The following is a 21,748-nucleotide window of genomic DNA, read 5'->3' as shown; positions in this document are numbered from 1 at the left end:
CATTTAGAGTGTGCAGAGTGAATACGTGGTCTGTCGTACTGTAATTTGGTAAAAAAGCCAATTCGACATTTACTCAGTACATTGTTTTCGCTGAGGGAATATACAGTGGGGCAAACAAGTATTTAGTCAGCCACCAATTGTGCAAGTTCTCCCACGTAAAAAGATGAGAGAGGCCTGTAATGTTCATCATAGGTACACTTCAACTATGACAGACAAAATGAGGGAAAAAAATCCAGAAAATCACATTGTAGGATTTTTTATGAATTTATTTGCAAATTATGGTGGAAAATAAGTATTGGAGGATATAAGATCTGGAGGGATTTTCACCGGTAGAACAGAGAAGAAGCTACGTCTGGTAAGACAAAAGGTGGGGGTGTGTCTATTTGTCAATAACAGCTGGTGTGCGATGTCTAATATTAAAGAAGTATCGAGGTATTGCTCACCTGAGGTAGAGTACCTCATGATAAGCTGTAGACCGCACTATCTACCAAGAGATTTCTCATCTATATTATTCATAGCCATCTGTTTGCCACCACAGACTCATGCTGGCGCTAAGACCGCACTCAGACAACTCTATAAGGCCATAAGCAAACAAGAAAATGCTCATCCAGAAGCTGCGCTAGTGGCCAGGGACTTTAATACAGGCAAACTTAAATCCGTTTTACCAAATTTTTACCAGCATGTCACATGTGCAACCAGAGGAAAGAAATCTCTGGACCACCTTTACTCCACAATCAGAGACTTGTACGAAGCCTCCACCGCCCTCAATTTGGCAAATCTGACCGTAATTCTATCCTCCTGATTCCTGCTTACAAGCTAAATCTAAAGCAGGAAGTACCAGTGACTCGCTCCATACAGAAGTGGTTAGATGATGTGGATGCTACACTGCAGGACTGTTTTGCAGCACAGACTGGAATATGTTCCGGGATTCATCCAATGGCATTAAGGAGTACACCACCTCAGTCACCGGCTTCATCAATAAGTGCATCAATGACGTCCTCCCCACGGTGACTGTACGTACATACCCCAACCAGAAGCCATGGATTACAGGCAACATCCGCATCAAGCTAAAGGCTAGAGCTGCCACTTTCAAGGAGCGGGACACTAATCTGGACGCTTATAAGAAATCCCACTAAGCCCTCAGACGAACCATCAAACAAGCAAAGTGTCAATACAGGATTAAGATTGAATCCTACTACACCGACTCTGACGCTCAACGGATGTGGCAGGGCTTGAAAACTATTATGGACTACAAAGGGAAACCCAGACGCGAGCTGCCCAGTGACGCAAGCCTACCAGATGAGCTGAATGCCTTCTATGCTCGCTTTGAGGCAAGCAACACTGACGCATGCACTAGAGCACCAGCTGTTCTGGATGACTGTGAGATAACGCTCTCGGTAGCCGATGTGAACAAAACCTTTAAATAGATCGACATTCACAAAGCCGCGGGGCCAGACGGATTACCAGGACGTGACATTTTCAACCTCTCCCTGACCGAGTCTGAATTACCTACATGTTTCAAGCAGACCACCATAGTCCCTGTGCCCATAGTCGGTAGCCATGAAGTGCTTTGAAAGGCTGGTTATGGCTCACGTCAACAGCGTCCTCCCAGATACCCCTAGACCCACTCCAATTCACATCCTGCCCCAACAGATCCACATAATCTCGATCGCACTCCACACTGCCTTTTCTCACCTGGACAAAAGGAAGACCTATATGAGAATGCTGTTCATTGACTACGGCTCAGCGTTCAACACCATAGTGCCCATGAAGCTCATCACTAAGCTAAGGATCCTGGGACTAAACAAATTCCCTCTGCAACTGGATCCTGGACTTCCTGACGGCCTGTCCCCAGGTGGTGAGGGTAACAACACCTCCCTCTGTTACTGGATCCTGGACTTCCTGACGGCCCGCCCCCAGGTGGTAACAACACCTCCCTCTGTTACTGGATCCTGGACTTCCTGACGGCCCGTCCCCAGGTGGTGAGGGTAACAACACCTCCCTCTGTTACTGGATCCTGGACTTCCTGACGGCCCGCCCCCAGGTGGTAACAACACCTCCCTCTGTTACTGGATCCTGGACTTCCTGACGGCCCGTCCCCAGGTGGTGAGGGTAACAATACCTCCCTCTGTTACTGGATCCTGGACTTCCTGACGGCCCGTCCCCAGGTGGTGAGGGTAACAATACCTCCCTCTGTTACTGGATCCTGGACTTCCTGACGGCCCGTCCCCAGGTGGTGAGGGTAACAATACCTCCCTCTGTTACTGGATCCTGGACTTCCTGACGGCCCGCCCCCAGGTGGTAACAACACCTCCCTCTGTTACTGGATCCTGGACTTCCTGACGGCCCGTCCCCAGGTGGTGAGGGTAACAACACCTCCCTCTCTGTTGGACTTCCCGATCCTGGTGGTACTTCTCCTCTGTTACTGGATCCTGGACTTCCCCCCCAGGTGGTAACAACACCTCCCTCTGTTACTGGATCCTGGACTTCCTGACGGCCCGTCCCCAGGTGGTAACAACACCTCCCTCTGTTACTGGATCCTGGACTTCCTGACGGCCCGTCCCCAGGTGGTAACAACACCTCCCTCTGTTACTGGATCCTGGACTTCCTGACGGCCCGTCCCCAGGTGGTAACAACACCTCCCTCTGTTACTGGATCCTGGACTTCCTGTCGGCCCGTCCCCAGGTGGTAACAACACCTCCCTCTGTTACTGGATCCTGGACTTCCTGACGGCCCGTCCCCAGGTGGTAACAACACCTCCCTCTGTTACTGGATCCTGGACTTCCTGACGGCCCGTCCCCAGGTGGTAACAACACGTCTGCCACACTGATCCTTAACACAGTTTAGGGTTGTGTACTTAGTCCCCTCCTGTATTCCCTGTTTACCCATGACTAGGTGGCCTAACACGACTCCAACACCTTCATTAAGTTTGCTGACGACCCAACAGTGGTCTGATCACCAACAACGATGAGACAGCCTATAGGGAGGAGGTCAGAGACCTGGCATTGTGGTACCAGGACAACAACCTCTCCCTCAATGTGAGCAAGACAAAGGTGCTGATCATGGACTACAGGAAAGGAGGCCAAACACACCCACATTCACCGAACAGGCCCACATTAACATCGACAGGACTGTAGTTGAGCGGGTCGAGAGGTTCAAGTTCCTTGGTGTCCATATCACCAATGAACTATCATGGTCCAAACACACCAAGACAGTCGTGTAGAGGGCACGACAAAACCTTTTCCCCCTCAGGAGACTGAAAAGATTTGTCATGGGTCCCCAGATCCTCAAAAAGTTCTACAGCTGCACCATCAATCTCATCAAATCAAATGTATTTATATAGCCCTTCGTACATCAGCTGATATCTCAAAGTGCTGTACAGAAACCCAGCCTAAAACCCCAAACAGCAAGCAATGCAGGTGTAGAAGCACCTGCATCCTGGAGAGCATCCTGACCGGTTGCATCACCGCCTGGTATGGCAACTGCTCAGCATCTAACCATAAGGCACTACAGAGGGTAGTGCGTAGGGCCCAGTACATCACTGGGACCAAGCTTCCTGCCATCCAGGACCTCTATACCGGGCGGTGTCAGAGGAAAGCCCATCATATTGTCACGGCGGTACCGGAGCGCCAAGTCCAGGACCAGAAGGCTCCTCAACAGCTTCCAAGTCTGCTGAACAATTAATCAAAATGGACTAAAAATGGCTTCAGAGTATTTCTGTATACCAGGGAGATAGTTTCTTATGAGAAATGTTTTTAGGGGTGCAACTGCATCTAGGGTATTACACAAGGTTAAATTGAGTTCCTCAGTTAGGTGGTTAACTGATTTTTGTCCTCTGACATCCTTGGGTAGCCAGAGGGAGTCTAGAAGGGATTGTGTTAATTTGGTTTTTGGTAGATTTCCACACTACTCTCCTTCCATCTATAGCATTTCTTAATGTTATTCAGTTCCTTTGGCTTTGATGCCTCATGATTGAGCTCTGTTCAAGTATACTGTGATTTTTCTGTGATCTGATAGGGGCGACACCCCTATCTCTCTCTTCCCCCCTCTCTCTCTTATTCTCTCTCTAACTTCCCCTCTCTCTCTTCCTCTCTCTCTCTCTCTCTCTCTCTCTGTCTCTCTCTCTCTTCCTCTCTCTCTCTCTTTCTCTCTCTCTCTCTTCCTCTCTCTCTCTTCCTCTCTCTCTCTCTTTCTCTCTCTCTCTCTTCCTCTCTCTCTCATTCTCTCTAACTTCCTCTCTCTCTCTTATTCTCTCTCTAACTTCCCCTCTCTCTCTTCCTCTCTCTCTCTTATTCTCTCTCTAACTTCCCCTCTCTCTCTTCCTCTCTCTCTCTTATTCTCTCTCTCTTCTTCTTTCTCTATAAATTATGTCACCTAATGTGTGATCAATAGCTCTGATTGATTATATCTCTAACCTGTCAGACTCCTCATGGTTAATGTCCTCACCAACGGTGTCTGCATGTTAGCAGCACTAACAAATACTCCTCTTTTCCCTCTCTCTGTTCCTCGCCTCCTTTTCTCCTTCCTTTAACCCATCCTGTCTAACCCCTGATTGGTGGTGACCGTGTGACAGGAGCCATGCCTGCATGTCCTCGCTCGGTATCCTGCCACCCTATGGGATCTATGTCCTTCAAGTCCATCCAGTCCCAGCCTCTGACCGTCTGCCGCAGCCAAGAGCCACTCCTCCCCAGGGACATGACCGACCGCCGGAGGACCACCGGAAAAGCACCGGTAAGACTGTTGTTGATTTAACACATGACATCATCAACATGCACCGGTAACACATGACGACATCATCAACATGCACCGGTAACACATGACGACATCATCAACATGCACCGGTAACACATGACGACATCATCAACATGCACGGTAACACATGAACTTGCACGGTAACACGCATGATCATCATCAACATGCACCGGTAACACATGACGACATCATCAACATGCACCGGTAACACATGACGACATCATCAACATGCACCGGTAACACATGACGACATCATCAACATGCACCGGTAACACATGACGACATCATCAACATGCACCGGTAACACATGACGACATCATCAACATGCACCGGTAACACATGACGACATCATCAACTTGCACGAACACATCACATCATCAACATGCACCGGTAACACATGACGACATCATCAACATGCACCGGTAACACATACTACGACATCATCAATTGCACTAGTAACACATGACATCATCAACATGCCGAGTAACACATGTGACATCATCAACATGCACCGTTAACACATGACGACATCATCAACATGCACCGGTAACACATGACGACATCATCAACATGCACCGGTAACACATGACGACATCATCAACATGCACCGGTAACACATGACGACATCATCAACATGCACCGGTAACACACTACTACAGAAATGGGTTTAATAATTTATTTACTAGCTAACTAAATAATGACCCAGAATAAACATGGAGAAGAGAGAGAGAGAGAGAGAGAATAAGGGACACTTATCATGGATACATTCTATAAATATTCTTCCGTTAATCATATACTTTGGACACGAACTGCCGCCCGTTTGGAGTAAAAAACAATGAATGTATTTACGTGTGAAATGCCTTCGTTCGTCTCTGTCGGAAACCAAGCCTTCTCGGAAAGGGGTTTGGTTGGGCCTTCTCTTGGTTGGGCCTTCTCTTGGTTGGGCCTTCTCTTGGTTGGGCCTTCTCTTGGTTGGGCCTTCTCTTGGTTGGGCCTTCTCTTGGTTGGGCCTTCTCTTGGTTGGGCCTTCTCTTGGACAGGCCTTCTCTTGGACTTGAGTGTAAAGGCTCTGATTGTCCACAAGAGGTCACCATGTCCTTCTTCTTAGTTGCCCGAGGCTTCAATGCCTTGTTCTGTCATCTCGAGCAGAACTTAAAGATAGTGTTCCCTTCCATTGGTCCTCTGAAGACAGCCAATCAGCCGTGTCGATGATCCACAGTTGGGTGATGAGAGCAGCGATGGTCTGAAGAGAGTAGCAGGAAGGTCCTAATTGAATTCACTTTCCTAGATACCATACTTAGGACAGGCTAATCAGCTGTACCAGTGATTGTCTGAGGTGAGCTTCTCACCTCTTCCTCCTCGTGTTCAGGATTCGGACCACGATGGACATGAGCTGGTAAAGTTACATTATTTCCTGCTCCCAAGTGGCGCAGCGGTTTAAGGCACTGCATCTCAGTGCTAGAGGCGTCACTACAGACACCCTGGTTCGAATCCAGGCTGTATCACAACCGGCCGTGATTGGGAGTCCCGTATGGCGATGCACAATTGGCCCAGCGTCGTCCGGGTTATCCCTGGTGTAGGCCGTCATTGTAAATAGGAATTTGTTCTTAACTGACTTCCCTAATTAAATAAAGGTTAAATAAATGAATAAAAATATATACTTTTTATTTTATTATGATGCTGAAACATGGCGGTGGATGACAGGATCTCGTCTATAAAATACAATTGTGTTCATTGTCCGTAACTTATGCATGCCCATACCATAACCCCCACCACCACACCATAACCCCCCCCACCACCATACCATAACCCCCCACCACCATACCATAACCCCCACCACCATACCATAACCCCCCCGCCACCATACCATAACCCCCCCACCACCATACCATAACCCCCACCACCATACCATAACCCCCCCACCACCATACCATAACCCCCACCACCATACCATAACCCCCCTCCACCATACCATAACCCCACCACCACCATACCATAACCCCCACCACCATACCATAACCCCCCACCACCATACCATAACCCCCCACCACCATACCATAACCCCACCGCCACCATACCATAACCCCCCACCACCATACCATAACCCCACCGCCACCACACCATAACCCCACCGCCACCATAACCCCATAACCCCCCACCACCACACCATAACCCCACCTACCATAACCCCACCGCCACTCCATACCATAACCCCCCACCACCATACCATAACCCCCCACCACCATACCATAACCCCCACCACCCACCCATAACCCCACCGCCACCATACCATAACCCCACCACCATACCATAACCCCACCACCACCATACCATAACCCCCCTCCACCATACCATCCACCGCCACCATACCATAACCCCATAACCCCACCGCCACCACCCCACCGCCACCACACCATAACCCCCCGCCACCACACCATAACCCCACCGCCACCACACCATAACCCCACCGCCCACCACACCATAACCCCACCACCACACCATAACCCCACCGCCACTATACCATAACCCCACCACCCACTATACCATAACCCCTCCACCATACCACCCCACCTCCACCACACCATAACCCCACCACCACTATACCATAACCCCACCTCCACCACACCATAACCCCCCGCCACCATACCATAACCCCACCACCACTATACCATAACCCCACCGCCACCACACCATAACCCCACCTCCACCATACCATAACCCCTCCACCATACCATAACCCCCCACCACCACACCATAACCCCACCTCCACCATACCATAACCCCACCACACCATAACCACCATACCATAACCCCACCGCCACCATACCATAACCCCACCACCACCATACCATAACCCCCCACCACCACACCATAACCCCCCTCCACCATACCATAACCCCCCACCACCATACCATAACCCCACCACCACACCATAACCCCCCACCACCACACCATAACCCCCCACCACCATACCATAACCCCACCACCACCATACCATAACCCCCACCATACCATAACCCCACCGCCACCACACCATAACCCCACCGCCACCATACCATAACCACCACACCATAACCCCACCACCACCATACCATAACCCCCATAACCCCACCGCCACTACCATAACCCCACCTCCACCATACCATAACCCCACCTCCACCATACCATAACCCCCCCACCACCATACCATAACCCCACCGCCACTATACCATAACCCCACCTCCACCACACCATAACCCCCCACCACCATACCATAACCCCCGCCACTATACCATAACCCCGCCATAACCCCACCACCACCATAACCCCCCCACCACCATACCATAACCCCCCCCACCACACCATAACCCCTCCACCATACCATAACCCCACCGCCACCATACCATAACCCCCCCTCCACCATACCACCCCCCCACCACCATACCCCCCCCTCCACCATACCATAACCCCACCGCCACCATACCACCACCATACCATAACCCCACCACCACCACACCATAACCCCACCGCCACCACCATACCATAACCCCACCCACTATACCATAACCACCATACCATAACCCCACCCCGCCACCATACCATAACCCCACCACCACCATACCATAACCCCCCCATAACCCCACCACCATACCATAACCCCACCTCCACCATACCATAACCCCCCACCACCATACCATAACCCCACCGCCACCATACCATAACCCCACCACCACCACACCATAACCCCACCCCACCACCATACCATAACCCCACCCCTCCACCATACCATAACCCCCCACCACCATACCATAACCATATACCCCCCACCGCCACCACACCATAACCCCACCGCCACCATACCATAACCCCCTCCACCATACCATAACCCCACCACCACCATAACCCCACCACCATACCATAACCCCACCGCCACTATACCATAACCCCACCGCCACTATACCATAACCCCACCGCCACCATACCATAACCCCACCACCACCATACCATAACCCCACCTCCACCATACCATAACCCCCCACCACCATACCATAACCCCACCGCCACTATACCATAACCCCACCTCCACCACACCATAACCCCCCCACCACCATACCATAACCCCACCTCCACTATACCATAACCCCCCACCACCATACCATAACCCCACCGCCACTATACCATAACCCCACCACCACCATACCATAACCCCCCACCACCATACCATAACCCCCCACCACCACTACCATAACCCCCCGCCACCATACCATAACCCCACCGCCACCATACCATAACCCCCCCCACCATACCATAACCCCACCACCACCCCACCACACCATAACCCCCCACCACCATACCATAACCCCACCGCCACTATACATAACCATAACCCCCCCCGCCACCATACCATAACCCCACCTCCACCATACCATAACCCCACCTCCACCATACCATAACCCCCACCACCATACCATAACCCCCCGCCCACCATACCATAACCCCACCTCCACCATACCATAACCCCACCACCACCATACCATAACCCCCTACCACCGCCCCCCCACCATACCATAACCCCCCCCACCACCATACCATAACCCCCCACCACCACACCATAACCCCCCACCACCATACCATAACCCCACCCACCTCACCATAACCCCCACCATACCATAACCCCCCACCACCACCCATAACCCCCACCACCACCATACCATAACCCCACCACCACCATACCATAACCCCCCCACCACCACCATACCATAACCCCACCACCACCATACCATAACCCCACCACCACCATACCATAACCCCACCACCACCATACCATAACCCCACCACCACCATACCATAACCCCCCACCACCACACCATAACCCCACCACCACCATACCATAACCCCCGCCACCACACCATAACCCCACCTCCACCATACCATAACCCCCCACCACCATACCATAACCCCCTCCACCATACCATAACCCCCCACCACCATACCATAACCCCACCGCCACCATACCATAACCCCACCACCATACCATAACCCCACCGCCACCATACCATAACCCCACCTCCACCATACCATAACCCCACCGCCACCACACCATAACCCCACCGCCACCACACCATAACCCCACCTCCACCATACCATAACCCCACCTCCACCATACCATAACCCCACCGCCACTATAACCCCTCTGTTCACAACGTTGACGTCAGTAAACACCATACCATAACCCCACCACCACCACACCATAACCCCACCGCCACCATACCATAACCCCACCTCCACCATACCATAACCCCCCACCACCATACCATAACCCCACCGCCACCACACCATAACCCCACCACCACCACACCATAACCCCCCCACCACCATACCATAACCCCACCTCCACCATACCATAACCCCCCACCACCATACCATAACCCCACCGCCACCACACCATAACCCCACCGCCACCATACCATAACCCCACCGCCACCATACCACCCCATACCACCCCCCACCACCACCATACCATAACCCCACCGCCACTATACCATAACCCCACCGCCACTATACCATAACCCCACCGCCACTATACCATAACCCCACCTCCACCATACCATAACCCCACCTCCACCACACCATAACCCCCCACCACCATACCATAACCCCACCGCCACTATACCATAACCCCACCTCCACCACACCATAACCCCCCACCACCATACCATAACCCCACCGCCACTATACCATAACCCCCCGCCACTATACCATAACCCCCCACCACCATACCATAACCCCCACCACCATACCATAACCCCCCACCACCACACCATAACCCCCCTCCACCATACCATAACCCCACCGCCACCATACCATAACCCCCCTCCACCATACCATAACCCCCCACCACCACACCATAACCCCCTCCACCATACCATAACCCCCACCGCCACCATACCATAACCCCCCACCACCACCATACCATAACCCCACCGCCACCATACCATAACCCCACCTCCACCATACCATAACCCCACCGCCACCATACCATAACCCCACCGCCACTATACCATAACCCCACCGCCACCATACCATAACCCCCCTCCACCTCACCATAACCCCCTCCACCATACCATAACCCCCCACCACCACACCATAACCCCCACCACCATACCATAACCCCACCGCCACCATACCATAACCCCCACCACCACACACCATAACCCCACCACCACCATACCATAACCCCACCACCACCATACCATAACCCCACCACCACCATACCATAACCCCACCACCACCATACCATAACCCCCACCACCATACCATAACCCCACCACCACCATACCATAACCCCCCACCACCACACCATAACCCCCCACCACCATACCATAACCCCCCACCACCACACCATAACCCCCCTCCACCATACCATAACCCCCCACCACCATACCATAACCCCACCACCACCATACCATAACCCCACCGCCACCATACCATAACCCCCCCACCACCATACCATAACCCCACCGCCACCATACCATAACCCCACCTCCACCATACCATAACCCCACCACCACACCATAACCCCACCGCCACCACACCATAACCCCACCTCCACCACACCATAACCCCACCTCCACCATACCATAACCCCACCGCCACTATGGGGCGCTCTGTTCTAACGTTGACGTCAGTAAACACCATACCATAACCCCACCGCCACCATACCATAACCCCACCGCCACCATACCATAACCCCACCTCCACCATACCATAACCCCACCTCCACCATACCATAACCCCACCGCCACCATACCATAACCCCCCACCACCATACCATAACCCCACACCACCACACCCATAACCCCCCCACCACCATACCATAACCCCCCACCACCATACCATAACCCCCCCTCCCACCATACCATAACCCTCCGCTCCACCATACCATAACCCCACCGCCACCATACCATAACCCCACCGCCACTCATACCATAACCACCATACCATAACCCCACCGCCACCATACCATAACCCCACCGCCACCATACCATAACCCCACCTCCACCATACCATAACCCCACCGCCACCATACCATAACCCCACCGCCACCATACCATAACCCCCCACCACCATACCATAACCCCACCGCCACCATACCATAACCCCACCTCCACCATACCATAACCCCCCTCCACCATACCATAACCCCCCACCACCATACCATAACCCCACCACACCATAACCCCTCCACCACACCATAACCCCCTCCACCACACCATAACCCCCTCCACCATACCATAACCCCCTCCACCATACCATAACCCCACCTCCACCATACCATAACCCCACCGCCACCACACCATAACCCCCCTCCACCATACCATAACCCCCCACCACCATACCATAACCCCCCACCACCATACCATAACCCCCCACCACCATACCATAACCCCCCACCACCATACCATAACCCCCCACCACCATACCATAACCCCCCTCCACCATACCATAACCCCCCCACCACCATACCATAACCCCACCACCACCATACCATAACCCCCTCCACCATACCATAACCCCCACCACCATACCATAACCCCACCGCCACTATGGGGCCTCTGTTCTAACGTTGACGTCAGTAAACACCATACCATAACCCCCCTCCACCATACCATAACCCCCTCCACCATACCATAACCCCCCCACCACACCATCCACCACACCATAACCCCACCGCCACTATGGGGCGCTCTGTTCACAACGTTGACGTCAGCAAACACCATACCATAACCCCCTCCACCATACCATAACCCCACCTCCACCACATCATAACCCCACCTCCACCATACCATAACCCCCTCCACCACACCATAACCCCCTCCACCATACCATAACCCCCCCTCCACCACACCATACCCCCACCAATTGTACGCTCCTTCAAAACTTGAGACATCTGTGGCATTGTGTTGTGTGACAAAACTGCACAAATTTTAGTGTGGCCTTTTATTGTCCCCAGCACAAGGTGCACCTGTGTAATGATCATGCTGTTTATTCCACTTCTTGATATTCCACAGCTGTCAGGTGGATGGATTATCTTGGTAAAAGGAGGAATGCTCACTAACAGGGATATAAACACATTTGATCACAATCTGAGAAAAATAAGCTTTTTTTGTGAAAATGGAAAATGTCTGGCATGTTTTATTTTTAATTATTGATTATATTTAATTACTTTACATGTTGATTATATTATTAATAATTAATTTAACATCGTTGAGAAATGTCTTGTAAGTTTGCAATTCTTAATTACATTCCTCTACTTTAGATTTGTGTGTATTGTTGTGAAATTGTTAGATAATTACTGCACTGTCGGAGCTAGATAAACAAGCATTTAGTCGCAATAATATCTGCTAAACACCTGTATGTGAGCAATAAAATGTGATTTAATTAGTTGGCAACTGAATTAATCAGGGGCAGGTAATCCACTTTGAGCTGGGAGGTGATGTTGGGACATTGCTGCTATAACAGCCTCCACTCTTCTGGGAAGGCTTTCCTCTAGATGTTGGAACATTGCTGCTATAACAGCTTCTGGGAAGGCTTTCCACTAGATGTTGGAACATTGCTGCTATAACAGCCTCCACTCTTCTGGGAAGGCTTTCCACTAGATGTTGGAACATTGCTGCTATAACAGCCTCCACTCTTCTGGGAAGGCTTTCCACTAGATGTAGGAACATTGCTGCTATAACAGCCTCCACTCTTCTGGGAAGGCTTTCCACTAGATGTTGGAACATTGCTGCTATAACAGCCTCCACTCTTCTGGGAAGGCTTTCCACTAGATGTTGGAACATTGCTGCTATAACAGCCTCCACTCTTCTGGGAAGGCTTTCCACTAGATGTTGGAACATTGCTGCTATAACAGCCTCCACTCTTTTGGGAAGGCTTTCCACTAGATGTTGGAACATTGCTGCTATAACAGCTTCTGGGAAGGCTTTCCACTAGATGTTGGAACATTGCTGCTATAACAGCCTCCACTCTTCTGGGAAGGCTTTCCACTAGATGTAGGAACATTGCTGCTATAACAGCCTCCACTCTTCTGGGAAGGCTTTCCACTAGATGTTGGAACATTGCTGCTATAACAGCCTCCACTCTTCTGGGAAGGCTTTCCACTAGATGTTGGAACATTGCTGCTATAACAGCCTCCACTCTTCTGGGAAGGCTTTCCACTAGATGTAGGAACATTGCTGCTATAACAGCCTCCACTCTTCTGGGAAGGCTTTCCACTAGATGTTGGAACATTGCTGCTATAACAGCCTCCACTCTTCTGGGAAGGCTTTCCACTAGATGTTGGAACATTGCTGCTATAACAGCCTCCACTCTTCTGGGAAGGCTTTCCACTAGATGTTGGAACATTGCTGCTATAACAGCCTCCACTCTTTTGGGAAGGCTTTCCACTAGATGTTGGAACATTGCTGCTATAACAGCCTCCACTCTTCTGGGAAGGCTTTCCACTAGATGTTGGAACATTGCTGCTATAACAGCCTCCACTCTTCTGTGAAGGCTTTCCACTAGATGTAGGAACATTGCTGCTATAACAGCCTCCACTCTTCTGGGAAGGCTTTCCACTAGATGTTGGAACATTGCTGCTATAACAGCCTCCACTCTTCTGGGAAGGCTTTCCACTAGATGTTGGAACATTGCTGCTATAACAGCCTCCACTCTCATGGGAAGGCTTTCCACTAGATGTTGGAACATTGCTGCTATAACAGCCTCCACTCTTCTGGGAAGGATGTCCACTAGATGTTGGAACATTGCTGCTATAACAGCCTCCACTCTTCTGGGAAGGCTTTCCACTAGATGTTGGAACATTGCTGCTATAACAGCCTCCACTCTTCTGGGAAGGCTTTCCACTAGATGTTGGAACATTGCTGCTATAACAGCCTCCACTCTTCTGGGAAGGCTTTCCACTAGATGTTGGAACATTGCTGCTATAACAGCCTCCACTCTTCTGGGAAGGCTTTCCACTAGATGTTGGAACATTGCTGCTATAACAGCTTCCACTCTTCTGGGAAGGCTTTCCACTAGATGTACGAACATTGCTGCTATAACAGCCTCCTCTCTTCTGGGAAGGCTTTCCACTAGATGTTGGAACATTGCTGCTATAACAGCCTCCACTCTTCTGGGAAGGCGTTCCACTAGATGTTGGAACATTGCTGCTATAACAGCCTCCACTCTTCTGGGAAGGCTTTCCACTAGATGTTGGAACATTGCTGCTATAACAGCCTCCACTCTTCTGGGAAAGCTTTCCACTTGATGTTGGAACATTGCTTCCACTCAGCCACAAGAGCATTAGTGAGGTCGGGCACTGATGTTGGGCGATTAGGCCAGGCTCGCAATCGGTGAACCAATTCATCCCAAAAGTGTTCGATGGGGTTGAGGTCAGGGCTTTGTGCTGGTCAGTCAAGTTCTTCCACACTGATCTTGATGAACAAATTCTGTATGTACCTCACTTTGTGCACGGAAGCACAAGAATCATCTAGAATGTCATTGTATGTTGTAGCGTTAAGAATTCCCTTCACTGGAACTAAGGGGTCCGAACCATGAAAAAACAGCCCCAGACTATTATTCCTCCTCCACCAAACTTTACAGTTGGCACTATGCATTGGCGCAGGTGTCGTTCTCCTGGCATCTGCCAAACCCAGATGTGTCTGTCGGACTGCCAGATTCACCAGATGGTGAAGCGTGTTTCATCAGCATGGTGATCTTAGGCTTGTGTGCGGCTGCTTGGCCATGGAAACCTGTTTCATGAAGTTCCCGTTGTGCTGACGTTGCTTCCAGAGGCAGTTTGGAACACGGTAGTAAAGTTGCAACCGAGGACAGACTATTTTTACACGCTACGGTCCCGTTCTGTGAGCTTGTTTGGCCTACCACTTCATGGCTGAGCCGTTGTTGCTCCTAGACGTTTCCACTTCACAATAACAGCACTATAACAGCTCTAGCAGGGCTGAAATTTTACAAACTGACTTGTTGGAAAGGTGGCATCCTGTGACGGTGCCACGTTGAAAGTCACTGAGCTCTTCAGTACGGGCCATTCTACTACCAATGTTTGTCTATGGAGATTGCATGGCTGTGTGCTCGATGTTTATACATATGTCAGCAACGGATGTGGCTGAAATAGCCGAATCCACTCATTTGAAAAGTGTCCTCGTACACTATAAATACATTAAATGGCTGAATTCAATCATGGGGTGTCCACATACTTTTGTATATATAGTGTGTATATAAATCACACGACCATGTGTGACAATAACATTTTAAAAAGAAATGTACAGGCGTTCACACGTTCAACAAGGTGTTAGTAGTAGCGTTCCTTTATTAATTTTAATTTATTGCCTTTATCACCCCTCACTCATTCATGTGTGTGTGTCTCTCTGTATTTGTGTGTGTAAAGGATAAAAATAGGGACTCAGTCAGAAAGTCTTGGAGCAATCTCTCCATGCCTCTGACCACGCCCCCTCTGACCACACCCCCTCTGACCACACCCACTGCCAACATGTCCCGGTCGCCACGGAAACAGCAGAGTAGAGTGACAGCGCCCTCGCCTGGCAGGTTGGTGGAAATAGCAGCTCATAGAGAACCTATCATTCTAATATCTCTCTAATACGCCACTAGACTAGACGACCTCATCTCTCTGTTACAGTTAGTGGGTCATAACCTAACGCTCTGGATAAAAGTAGTGCACTATGTAGGGAACAGGGTGCCATTTCATCTCTCTCTCCTCTTTCACCCCCCCCCTCTCCCCCAGACCACCCCAGAGAGAGAAGCCGTCCCCTCGCCCCTCCACCCCCAAGCTGCTGTGGTCTTCCAGTAGAGGGGGGGATGTGGGGAACCTCAGGCCCAGTAGGACGGTGCCAGAGGGCCTGTCCTTGTGTCTGATTGGACCGCAGGCAGCAGGAGGACCTGAGGGAGACCACGGGGCTCTGACCCCCTCCCAGCCCCACCCTCAGACCCTGGGCCAATCCAGAGCCAGCCCAAGCACAGGCACAGTAGTACACACAGACACACAGACACAGTAGTACACACAGACACAGTAGTACACACAGATACACAGACACAGTAGTACACACAGACACAGTAGTACACACAGACACAGTAGTACACACAGACACAGTAGTACACACAGATACACAGACACAGTAGTACACACAGACACACAGACACAGTAGTACACCAGACACAGTAGTACACACAGACACACAGACACAGTAGTACACACAGACACAGTAGTACACACAGACACAGTAGTACACACAGACACAGTAGTACACACAGACACAGTAGTACACCAGACACAGTAGTACACACAGACACACAGACACAGTAGTACACACAGACACAGTAGTACACACAGACACAGTAGTACACACAGACACACAGACACAGTAGTACACACAGACACAGCAGTAGACAGACATAACTAGCCACACAGCAGCAGACAGACAGAACTAGCCACACAGCAGCAGACAGAACTAGCCACACAGCAGTAGACAGACAGAACTAGCCACACAGATAGACAGACAGAACTAGCCACACAGCAGACAGACAGAACTAGCCACACAGCAGACAGACAGAACTAGCCACACAGCAGACAGACAGAACTAGCCACACAGCAGACAGACAGAACTAGCCACACAGCAGACAGACAGAACTAGCCACACAGCAGACAGACAGAACTAGCCACACAGCAGTAGACAGACAGAACTAGCCACACAGCAGCAGACAGAACTAGCCACACAGCAGACAGACAGAACTAGCCACACAGCAGCAGACAGACAGAACTAGCCACACAGCAGCAGACAGACAGAACTAGCCACACAGCAGACAGACAGAACTAGCCACAGACAGACAGAACTAGCCACACAGCAGACAGACAGACAGAACTAGCCACACAGCAGCAGACAGCAGAGACAGACAGAACTAGCCACAGAGCAGAGACAGACAGAACTAGCCACACAGCAGCAGACAGACAGAACTAGCCACACAGCAGACAGACAGAACTAGCCAACAGCAGCCACAGACAGAACTAGCCACAGAGCAGACAGACATAACTAGCCACACAGCAGCAGACAGACAGAACTAGCCACACAGCAGACAGACAGAACTAGCCACACAGCAGACAGACAGAACTAGCCACACAGCAGACAGACAGAACTAGCCACACAGCAGACAGACAGAACTAGCCACACAGCAGCAGAACAGCCACAGAGACAGACAGAACTAGCCACACAGCAGACAGACAGAACTAGCCACACAGCAGACAGACAGAACTAGCCACACAGCAGCAGACAGAACTAGCCACACAGCAGCAGACAGACAGAACAGCAGCAGACAGACAGAACTAGCCACACAGCAGCAGACAGACAGAACTAGCCACACAGCAGACAGACAGAACTAGCCACACAGCAGAGACAGACACTAGCCACACAGCAGACAGACAGAACTAGCCACACAGCAGTAGACAGACAGAGACAGACAGAACTAGCCACACAGCAGCAGACAGAACTAGCCACACAGCAGAGACAGACAGAACTAGCCACACAGCAGCAGACAGACAGAACTAGCCACACAGCAGTAGACAGACAGAACTAGCCACACAGCAGACAGACAGAACTAGCCACACAGCAGACAGACAGAACTAGCCACACAGCAGAGCAGAACTAGCCACACAGCAGCAGAACTAGCCACACAGAACTAGCCACACAGCAGACAGACAGAACTAGCCACACAGCAGACAGACAGAACTAGCCACACAGCAGACAGACAGAACTAGCCACACAGCAGAGACAGACAGAACTAGCCACACAGCAGACAGACAGAACTAGCCAGCAGACAGACAGAACTAGCCACACAGCAGTAGACAGACAGACAGAACTAGCCACACAGCAGACAGACAGAACTAGCCACACAGCAGTAGACAGAACTAGCCACACAGCAGACAGACAGAACTAGCCACACAGCAGTAGACAGACAGAACTAGCCACACAGCAGCAGACAGACAGAACTAGCCACACAGCAGACAGACAGCCACACAGCAGACCAGAACAGCAGCAGCAGACAGACAGAACTAGCCACACAGCAGCAGACAGACAGAACTAGCCACACAGCAGACAGACAGAACTAGCCACACAGCAGCAGACAGACAGAACTAGCCACACAGCAGACAGACAGAACTAGCCACACAGCAGACAGACAGAACTAGCCACACAGCAGACAGACAGACAGAACTAGCCACACAGCAGCAGACAGACAGACAGAACAGCAGCAGACAGAACTAGCCACAGCAGACAGACAGAACTAGCCACACAGCAGACAGACAGAACTAGCCACACAGCAGACAGACAGAACTAGCCACACAGCAGAACAGACAGAACTAGCCACACAGCAGAACAGACAGAACTAGCCACACAGCAGCAGACAGACAGAACTAGCCACACAGAGCAGACAGACAGAACTAGCCACACAGCAGCAGACAGAACTAGCCACACAGCAGAGACAGACAGAACTAGCCACACAGCAGCAGACAGACAAAACTAGCCACACAACAGCAGACAGACAGAACTAGCCACACAGCAGTAGACAGAACTAGCCACACAGCAGACAGACAGAACTAGCCACACAGCAGACAGCAGAACAGCCACAGCAGTACAGACAGAACTAGCCACAGCAACTAGCCACACAGCAGAGACAGAACTAGCCACACAGCAGACAGACAGAACTAGCCACACAGCAGCAGACAGACAGAACTAGCCACACAGCAGCAGACAGACAGAACTAGCCACACAGCAGACAGACAGAACTAGCCACACAGCAGACAGACAGAACTAGCCACACAGCAGTAGACAGACAGAACTAGCCACACAGCAGACAGACAGAACTAGCCACACAGCAGACAGACAGAACTAGCCACACAGCAGTAGACAGAACTAGCCACACAGCAGCAGACAGAACTAGCCACACAGCAGTAGACAGAAGAACTAGCCACACAGCAGACAGACAGAACTAGCCACACAGCAGACAGACAGAACTAGCCACACAGCAGCAGACAGACAGAACTAGCCACACAGCAGCAGACAGACAGAACTAGCCAGCACACAGCAGACAGACAGAACTAGCCACACAGCAGCAGACAGAACTAGCCACACAGCAGCAGAACTAGCCACACAGAACTAGCCACACAGCAGAGACAGAACTAGCCACACAGCAGACAGACAGAACTAGCCACACAGCAGACAGACAGAACTAGCCACAGACACTAGCCACAGCAGACAGCAGACAGACAGAACTAGCCACACAGCAGCAGACAGACAGAACTAGCCACACAGCAGCAGACAGACAGAACTAGCCACACAGCAGTAGACAGAACTAGCCACACAGCAGACAGACAGAACTAGCCACACAGCAGACAGACAGAACTAGAACAGCAGACAGACCACACACAGCAGACAGACAGAACTAGCCACACAGCAGACAGACAGAACTAGCCACACAGCAGACAGACAGAACTAGCCACACAGCAGACAGACAGACAGAACTAGCCACACAGACAGACAGAACAGACAGAACTAGCCACACAGCAGACAGACAGAACTAGCCACACAGCAGTAGACAGACAGAACTAGCCACACAGCAGCAGACAGACAGAACTAGCCACACAGCAGCAGACAGACAGAACTAGCCACACAGCAGACAGACAGAACTAGCCACACAGCAGAGACAGAACAGCAGAACTAGCCACACAGCAGACAGACAGAACTAGCCACACAGCAGACAGACAGAACTAGCCACACAGCAGACAGACAGAACTAGCCACACAGCAGACAGACAGAACTAGCCACACAGCAGACAGACAGAACTAGCCACACATCAGTAGACAGACAGACAGAACTAGCCACACAGCAGACAGACAGAACTAGCCACACAGCAGTAGACAGAACTAGCCACACAGCAGACAGACAGAACTAGCCACACAGCAGCAGACAGACAGAACTAGCCACACAGCAGCAGACAGACAGAACTAGCCACACAGCAGACAGACAGAACTAGCCACACAGCAGCAGACAGACAGAACTAGCCACACAGCAGACAGACAGAACTAGCCACACAGCAGCAGACAGACTAGCCACAGCAGCAGACAGACAGAACTAGCCACACAGCAGACAGACAGAACTAGCCACACAGCAGACAGACAGAACTAGCCACACAGCAGACAGACAGAACTAGCCACACAGCAGACAGACAGAACTAGCCACACAGCAGACAGACAGAACTAGCCACACAGCAGCAGAACTAGCCACACAGAGACAGAACTAGCCACACAGCAGACAGACAGAACTAGCCACACAGCAGACAGACAGAACTAGCCACACAGCAGCAGACAGACAGACAGAACTAGCCACACAGCAGACAGACAGACAGAACTAGCCACACAGCAGCAGACAGACAGAACTAGCCACACAGCAGCAGACACAGAACTAGCCACACAGAGAGACAGAAGAACTAGCCACACAGCAGACAGACAGAACTAGCCACACAGCAGACAGACAGAACTAGCCACACAGCAGCAGACAGACAGAACTAGCCATACAGCAGACAGACAGAACTAGCCACACAGCAGACAGACAGACAGAACTAGCCACACAGCAGCAGACAGACAGACAGAACTAGCCACACAGCAGCAGACAGACAGAACTAGCCACACAGCAGCAGACAGACAGAACTAGCCACACAGCAGTAGACAGAACTAGCCACACAGCAGACAGACAGAACTAGCCACACAGCAGCAGACAGACAGAACTAGCCACACAGCAGCAGACAGACAGAACTAGCCACACAGCAGACAGACAGAACTAGCCACACAGCAGACAGACAGAACTAGCCACACAGCAGACAGACAGAACTAGCCACACAGCAGAGACAGACAGAACTAGCCACACAGCAGCAGACAGACAGACAGAACTAGCCACAC

The 21,748-nt window shown here is 51.2% G+C and overlaps 1 protein-coding gene across 1 annotated transcript; it reads left to right on the top strand.

The window, feature by feature from the left end:
• Positions 1-917: 917 nt before the first annotated feature.
• LOC135574639 (uncharacterized) lies at positions 918-16,799 on the top strand. Its single transcript, XM_065026088.1, has 4 exons — positions 918-1,017; positions 4,574-4,731; positions 16,175-16,332; positions 16,529-16,799. The coding sequence occupies exons 1-4, from the start codon at positions 918-920 to the stop codon at positions 16,797-16,799; spliced, it is 687 nt and encodes a 228-aa protein (XP_064882160.1).
• Positions 16,800-21,748: the final 4,949 nt, after the last annotated feature.

Source organism: Oncorhynchus nerka, linkage group LG13, assembly GCF_034236695.1.
Source record: "Oncorhynchus nerka isolate Pitt River linkage group LG13, Oner_Uvic_2.0, whole genome shotgun sequence".
Lineage (NCBI taxonomy): Eukaryota > Metazoa > Chordata > Actinopteri > Salmoniformes > Salmonidae > Oncorhynchus > Oncorhynchus nerka.
Note: the sequence above shows the minus strand (reverse complement) of the source record. Positions and strands in the feature narration are given on the sequence as shown.

Bases quoted from the DNA above. Each gene is read 5' to 3' on its own strand.
- LOC135574639 (XM_065026088.1), top strand. From the start codon at position 918: ATGTTCCGGGATTCATCCAATGGCATTAAGGAGTACACCACCTCAGTC. The intron at 4,732-16,174 runs GTAAGACTGTTG...GTGTGTGTAAAG, and splicing joins GGACCACCGGAAAAGCACCG to GATAAAAATAGGGACTCAGT. The intron at 16,333-16,528 runs GTTGGTGGAAAT...CCTCTCCCCCAG, and splicing joins ACAGCGCCCTCGCCTGGCAG to ACCACCCCAGAGAGAGAAGC.